The 7,972-nt window shown below is 33.7% G+C and overlaps 1 protein-coding gene across 2 annotated transcripts; it reads left to right on the plus strand.

The window, feature by feature from the left end:
- Positions 1-1,401: 1,401 nt before the first annotated feature.
- On the plus strand, positions 1,402-4,582 carry LOC125203319 (putative late blight resistance protein homolog R1B-16). 2 transcript variants are annotated; one of them, XM_048101639.1, is made up of 3 exons: positions 1,402-1,816; positions 1,916-3,895; positions 3,990-4,121. In XM_048101639.1, exons 1-3 carry the CDS (start codon positions 1,507-1,509, stop codon positions 3,998-4,000), a joined length of 2,301 nt encoding a protein of 766 aa, XP_047957596.1. In that variant the 5' UTR covers positions 1,402-1,506; the 3' UTR covers positions 4,001-4,121. The 2 variants fall into 2 exon arrangements, with proteins under 2 accessions (XP_047957596.1, XP_047957595.1); XM_048101638.1 differs by adding an exon at positions 4,351-4,582 and having other exon boundaries at positions 1,407-1,816; positions 1,916-4,249.
- Positions 4,583-7,972: the final 3,390 nt, after the last annotated feature.

The following is a 7,972-nucleotide window of genomic DNA, read 5'->3' on the forward strand; positions in this document are numbered from 1 at the left end:
GAGATTATAGAACCAAGGGGTGTGGTCGAGTGGCATGAGACTCGTCCATCCTTAACCAAATGGTCAGGGGATTAATCCTTGTCTTTGAGTATGGAGTAGCTTTAAATCTTGAACCCTAAACCCTAAACCCTTGTCCCATCCATTGAGGTGCCTATAAATCAGCGCGGGGAATAGTCACTGGACCCGCCGATGGATATCCTTGGTAATTACCAAAAAAAAAAAAAAAAAAAAAAAAAAAAAAAAAAAAGATTGAGATTATAGAAGATGGTAATTTAAATCAACTGCACGTGAAAGAGTCCGTGAGCAAAGAGGAAGTTGGCAATGAAGACCTTCAAATTCATTTTTCCTAAATAATTAATTTACTAAGCATATTTACCGTAATGAAACGAGTAAATCTCAAAATCCGTGTGTAATGAATGTATTGACGGAAAAGAGAGTATTCAGTATTTACTATAGTAATTTTTCAACTGTGTCACAACATCCACCTAAACTGAAAATGTGTCACAACAGTTCAAGAACTCTAATTAACTACTCCATATTCTTTATTATTGTAAAAGATTTTTTAATCTCAACTTGCCTCAATTATTGGAAGTGTCCAAATTTGCAACTTGCATCAAATTCATTAAATAAAGTAGTGCTAGATTACATAATAAAGTAGTGTTAGGTGGACCTAAAATTAGTTTTGTGTCCGTATATTCTGTGTATTGAGTGTGTGAAGTGTGTATATATGCGCAATGTGTGTGTAAATGCCCAATTTTACTATATGCAATGTAATTTTATGAAAATATAAAATAATAAGGAATAAGAAACAATAACAATATAAGATCGAATGAAGGAACTGTCATTCCCTTCTACATTCCATCGTACCAAGAATGACCGCAATTTTATTAAAATACACCCTTTGTTCCATAGTAGTGGATATAATTTTTTTTCGGCACGGAGATTAAGAAAAAAGGTGTGTTAGGTGAGTTAAGTAAATGAAGAATAAAGTAGGAAATGAAAAAGGTAGAGAAAATAAAGTAAGAGAGAGTAAAGTAGGTGTGGAAAAATGTGTTGACTTTTACCAAAAAAAGGAAATGACTCTACTACTATGGAATGGAGGGAGTATAAAATAATAAGGAATTAGAAACAATAACAATAGAAGATCGATGGAAGGAACGGTACATTCCATAATACCAAGAAATTAAATGCATACTTGAGAAATCCGTTGAAAGCCCAAGGAGGACAGAACGACATCGTTTTCACTATTTGCATCTTCGAGTAAACTGCATGGGAAAAATGAATTATACTATTCCATATCTACCAGTATTTTTTATAGGTTTGAATTATTGATAGCATAAAAAGTGGGTAAAGACTTTACAGCTAGCATCCCATAACAGCTAGTGCGCAACACACAAGCATCACTATTCATGATAAACTAGTTTTTCTTTTATTTCTAATACAAACATAGTCTTCTTCACCTTGCTAGTCTCTGAGACAACTATATGTGAATTGTGATTGAGAGAAATGGCTGCCTATGGCGCTCTAGTTTCTGTGATGCATATTATAGATCAAATTCAAACTCTTCCAAACTCTCCAATTTCCGTTGACCAAAATCAGGTTGAATCTCTCACTCTACTTATCACTTCCTTGCAAAAATTTCTTGAAAGCTATTTTCCCCACGGTGGCTACACTGAAGAAGAAGATGTCTGGGAGAGTCGCATTGCTGAAGCCGCTTATGAAGTTGAAGATGTGATCGAGTCCTATATTGTCGATCAAATTCGTGCTCGATCAGAAACTGATGTAGAACACATAAGCTCACTTGAATTCTATCAAGGTATTGTTGATTGCTTGAAGCCTTATATATATAATCATGAATTTGGTTTTCAAGTAAAAAATTCCTTAAATCTCTAATCAAGTCATTTGTTTTCAATAGGTCTGGAGAAGGTGATAGAAAACATGAATTTGATCAAGATTGAGATTGATGAGAAGATGGTACTCCAAGATCAACTCCACATCGTAAAGTCTGTGAACACTGCTGCTGCTGATGATGATGCAGCCTGGTTAAGATCTGTTTCCGCTGCTCATAAGGTTACAATGGTTGGTTTTGATGATGTATTGGATCAAATGCTAGACAAGATCACTGGAGGAGGACTCAAACGCCAAATTCTCCCGATTGTTGGAATGGGTGGGATTGGCAAGACTACTCTTGCTCGGAATATTTATGTAAGTCCACTTGTCCAACAACATTTTGATGTTTGTGCATGGTCTGCAATTTCGCAAGATTATAATGCAAGAGAAATTCTTAGAGAAATTCTTGAACAAGTTCCTAATAAAGTAGACAAGAAGGATAAGGAGAAGAAGAAGAAGAAGAAGGAGAAGAAGAAGGAGAACGATAGGAAAGTTTTGAGTGAAGATGAGTTAGGATATAAACTGTACAAGCGTTTAATAGGAAGGAGGTATTTCATGGTGATGGATGATATGTGGAATATTGAGGCATGGGATCGAGTTAGGAGATTCTTCCCTGATAATAAAGACGGGAGTAGAATAGTAGTGACGACAAGACTATCAAACTTGGGATCTCAATTTAACTACTCCTATGGTCTTGATCTGAAATTTTTGGATGAGGATGCTAGTTGGAACCTATTTTGTAAAACTGTGTTCAGGGATGAAGCTTGCCCTCTTGAGTTGGAGAACGTTGGTAAAAATATTGTGAAAGGTTGCAAGGGACTTCCACTGTCAGTTGCCGTGATAGGGGGGCTTTTATCAAAATCTGAACGAACAAAAGAAAGTTGGGGATTGTTTGAAAATAATATAAGTTCAATTGTGAATTTGGATGATAATGAGAGATGCTTGCAAATATTATACATGAGTTATAACAATTTGCCGGTTCATTTAAAACCATGTTTTCTCTATTTCGGAAGATATGGTGAAGATGAAGTGATTCGATTATCTCAACTCAACCTAGAATTGGCTGCTGAGGGATTCTTAAAACCAATTAATGGGAAAAGTTTGGAAGAGGTAGCAGAAAAGTACGTAGAAGAACTTGTTGATAGAAATCTCCTTATAGTTGAAAAACATCACCACTATGGGAAACTGAAATGGCTAAAAATGCATGACCTGTTGAGGGATGTGTGTTTGAGAGAAGCTCGAAAATTGAGGTTTTTGTATGTGTTGGAAAAGCAGAGCATTCCAGAGGGCATATATCCTTATCGCCGTATTGCAAGCAGCTTTCAGAAATGGGAATATCCAACTCAACTCATTCAATCTCTGAAGTCCACAGCACCTGTCCGTTCTTTCCTTGGGAGAGCTCCAACGAATTTATCAAATAACTTCAGATTGTTGAGGGTATCTATGTTTGAAGCATTCCCTGGGGTAGATTATGAGAAGAATTTTCTTGAGCGAGTTAACTCGCATCTACTTTTTATCAGGGTTGTCGACGGATTATACAGAATTCCTTCCTCCATCTCTTTTCTCTGGAATCTGCAGACAATGATTATACATGACACACGTAGGAATTATGCTTTCGATCTTTGGAAGATGCCTCAACTTAGGCACATCGGAATCATCACCGGGTGGAACAATGGTGGTGGTACATTTAATGTCCCCGATCCTCTCAACGATGAAGAGGATATGGTGATGGAAAACCTACAGTCACTTTACTGTGTGAACAATCTCAAGTTTGGTGCTGGGGTGCTTAAAAGAATCCCCAATATCAAAACATTGAAGTTGTACTATATCGGCATCAGTAGAGTAGATGAAATTTGCCACCTCGAGAACATTTGTTGCCTCCAAAAGCTCGAATCTCTTGGCATCAAGTGCTCTTTTACGCGACATGTGAGGTTTCCGGATTCGCTCAAGAAGTTGACATTGCAATATACCCTTCTTCGTTGGGAAGACATGAAGACAAAAATAGGTTTGTTACCCCATCTTCAAGTTCTCAAGCTGAAAACAAGTTCCTTTATGGGGTTTAAGTGGGAAACACTGGAAGACCAATTCTTGAATCTCAGGTTCTTGCTGATTCATTGTTGTGATCTAGAATGTTGGATCACAGACAGCACCCACTTTCCACGCCTTGAGCACCTTCATCTTGGCCATATAGAAACGTTGAGGGAGATACCTTCATGCATGGGAGACATACCAACACTTAAGTCAATTAAGTTGTTACGATGTAGTGATTCTTTGGTGGATTCAGCTCGAAAAATAAAGGTGGAGCAAGAGGAACTCGGCAATGAAGACCTTCGAATCGTGACCTCATACAATGATTCTAGTAATACTTCCAACCCTTTTTTATTGATGATTACTATTTTATTGAGATTTTTTTTACCTTAATGGTAGTTCTCACTTCATAATGAATGTGTCTTGCTACAGAACTGAAGCGCGATATATACTGATACGGACGTACCATCAGCCACCCATTCTTCAAGCCTGAGTTCAGTTGCTTCTTCAAACAGGCCATCCGTGACACCTCAAGCACGAGGCCCAGACTCAACATCAAGGTGCCAGACCCCTCTTCTTGGATTATGTTGAAGTCGTTCTTTTATTTCTGTAATTTGGATATTTTTTGAGTCAAACAAAATTATATTCTCCCTCCGTCCACAAACAATAGATCTATTGTTGTTCAGCACGGGTTTTAATGTAGAATTGATAAAGTAAGAGAGAAGATGAGAAAAAGTAGGTAAAGTAAGAGAGATAGGAAGAAAAATTGAGTAAAGTATGAGAGAGGGAAGAAAAAGTGGAAAAAATATGAGAGATAATCTTTTTATTTTTAGAAAGTGATCTATTTTTTGTGCACGTCCCAAAATGGCAAAAGTGATCTATTTTTTTGGACGGAGGGAGTATAGAGCTATCTATAAATAGCACTCCTCTCTTATTGGACTTTTTTCTAATATGGGCTTTTATAAATATAGGAAACACGTATAAGGAATATAGGGTCCTATTCTAATGCTTATAGCACCCTAATCCAAAATCAAGACTAAATCTCCATCCTTGGATTTTAAAATGAGTGGATAAGATTAAAGCTTACAAAATCTCAATAAATAGTAGACAAAATATCAACAAAAGGGTAATATCGTCATTATGTTATCATATGATTTTCGTGAGTGTTTTTTTATATCAACATTGTGTATTACAAATATCAACAATATGACATTAGAATATCAACACAAGGACAAGAAAATATCAACACATTTTTATTGAGATTGGACATGCATAATATTGAGATTTTGCATATAATATATTGAGATTTTTTGTTGCATTTGTTGAAAATATAGCTGCTTTATCAACATATACGAAAATTGAAATTTAATTTATCAAATTTCATCACCCGAACATCGTCGGAACATATGCAATTGAGATCTCGTTAGAATCCTTATTAAATTATCTTTAACTTGATATATTTTTTGCGAAAAAATAATTTAAATTGAGAGAGTTACGTAAATTTAAAGATTTGAGATGATTTTGAGGAGAGAGAAAGTAGTTAGTTATAATTACTACATATGTGATTTGACATTAATACCCTTTTAATTTAATTAATAATTGTTTAAATTTAAAATATATTACACTTGGCATTATATCACAAGATCTTCTAATCTAATGGTTGAAAATTGATCTCAATTTGAGATTGATAATTAGTTAGCAATTGATTATATCCCAAGGAATATATGTATATATATAAAAAAGCATTCAATGAATGCCCAATTAATGTAAATATTCTCTCAGTCAGAAACTAATGACTACTTAATTAATGTTTACTATTTTTCTTTAAATTACTTTTATTCTATGTAACTATAGGGCTGTTTGATAAATAGATAACTATTTTTGGGCTAATAAGCCCATGAATAAACAATGGGCCTTTCATAGTCCAAGTAGGCAATTCCACATAGAATGAAACGAGAAAAATAACGCCGTTTAGTTAAAGCTCTTTACATTGATGAAACCAGAAAAATCTCATATTGTATAGTTTGAGTTGACATAGTTCGTGAAATGTTTGATGAAATGTCGGACTGAATTATTTGAATTGAGAAAATGTGATAGATCGAAATGAAACAGTTTACAACCACATTACATTATTACGAGTCAACCATGTCAAATAGGAAATTCAATAATTGATTGTTTTAAATTTCTTTCAACTTATTTTAGTTATATTTGGGCAAATTATTCACTCTGAAACTAAAAAAAAAATATAGTTAAATGCAATGTTTTAAAAATCGGATCGGCCGGCGAACCGGCGTCGTTACTGGTTCACTGGTTCAACCGGTTCATTGGTCGAACCACTGGTTGAACCGGAATATATAATAAACATATATATTATATAATATTAAATATATATAATAAAATATGTGAATAAAATATAAAAAAGGCCTTATAAAAATATCAAAAATAAAAGATTTGGGCCACAAATGCATTTAAAGTATTTTTCCACACATTGGCATGCATGCTCGTCAGCTTGCATCAAGAATTTACAATAAATATTGAGTTCAAAAATCAAAAAGACAAATAAATACATAAGCAATGGCCCACAACTTGGGAAGTGGGAAGCTTGGGAAGTGGAAGGGACGCCTAATCTAAATGCATAGCCCCACCACCCAAGTAAAATACTATTTTAATAAATAATTAAATATTTAAATGAGGTAAACCGGTTTCCGGTTAGCGGTTTAACCGGTTCAATCGGCCGGTTTTACCGATTCTGGGCTGGTCAACCTACAGACGATTTTTAGAGGCAAACCGGACCGGGCTGCCTTCCGGTTTGCGGTCGAACCGGTTGAACCGGCCGATCCGGTCCGATTTTTAAAACATTGGTTAAATGTATTATTGGAACATGTATAAGGGGAGTGTTATATTGTTAACTCAATGCTTAATTGCTAACTACAACTCAATAATAGCCATTAGATATTCAAATTAAAGGCCTAGATCATCTACCACAAAATGTCAATACGATCAACAAAAAACGTCAATAAGGTTATAGGATTAATTCCAATAAAAATCAATAGGGGTATTAATGTCAAGTTAGTTATAACTAACTTTTAAAAGAAATTCCAAAACTTTAAATTCATATAACATATATCAAATTAAATATAATTTTATAAGGATTCCAACGATATACTACATGCATATGTTCCGACGTCAAAATTTGAAAAAAAAAATCTAGAATTTTCGTATTTTTCGTACACAAGTTAATGTCAATGAAGCTAAGATAATATGTCGATATAAAGCATATACAATGTCAATCCTAAATTTGTGTTAACATTCTCAAAGCATGGTGTTGATATTTTCGAAACACTATATTGACATTTACATCAAAAACCCTAATTTGGTGTTTTTTTATCTTTTTCGATTTAATTAATAAAAATGAAAATTACACGTGGCAAATTGTAGACCACACATTTTTTAAAATTATGTGGCCTTAAATTAGTTGTAGTTAGCAATTAAATGATGAGTTAGCAATTGATCACTCCCCTATATTGCTAACTCATAACTTAATTGATAACTACAACTAAATAATAATCATTAAATATTCAAATTAAGGGCTTATATCATTAATCCATAAATATCAATACGATCAACGAAAAACGTCAATAAGGCCATAGAATTAATTTCAAAAAATATCAATAGGGGTATTAATGTCAATTAACTACATGTTTAGTTATAACTAACTTTTAAAAGAAATCCCAAAACTTTAAATTCATATAACATATATCAAATTAAAGATAATTTCATAAGGATTCCAACGATATCATAAATGTATATGTTCCGACGTCAAAATTTAAAAAAAAAAATCAAATTTTTTAATTTTTTCGTACAAGCAGAAATGTCAACATACTATATAAAATATGTCAATATAATACATATAGAATGTCAATATAAGCAATGAGTTAACATTCTTAAAGCATTTTGTTGACATTCTCAAAGCATTGTGTTGATATATTCGGAACACTATATTTACATTTTCATCCAAAACTCTAATTTGGAGTTTTTTTTTTATCTTTTTCGA

This window comes from Salvia hispanica, chromosome 2 (assembly GCF_023119035.1).
Source record: "Salvia hispanica cultivar TCC Black 2014 chromosome 2, UniMelb_Shisp_WGS_1.0, whole genome shotgun sequence".
NCBI classification, from domain to species: domain Eukaryota; kingdom Viridiplantae; phylum Streptophyta; class Magnoliopsida; order Lamiales; family Lamiaceae; genus Salvia; species Salvia hispanica.

Coding starts and splice junctions, on each gene's coding strand:
- LOC125203319 (XM_048101638.1), top strand. CDS start 1,507: ATGGCTGCCTATGGCGCTCTAGTTTCTGTGATGCATATTATAGATCAA. Junction 1,817..1,915: donor CTCACTTGAATTCTATCAAG/GTATTGTTGATT, acceptor TGTTTTCAATAG/GTCTGGAGAAGGTGATAGAA. Junction 4,250..4,350: donor GACCTCATACAATGATTCTA/GTAATACTTCCA, acceptor GTCTTGCTACAG/AACTGAAGCGCGATATATAC.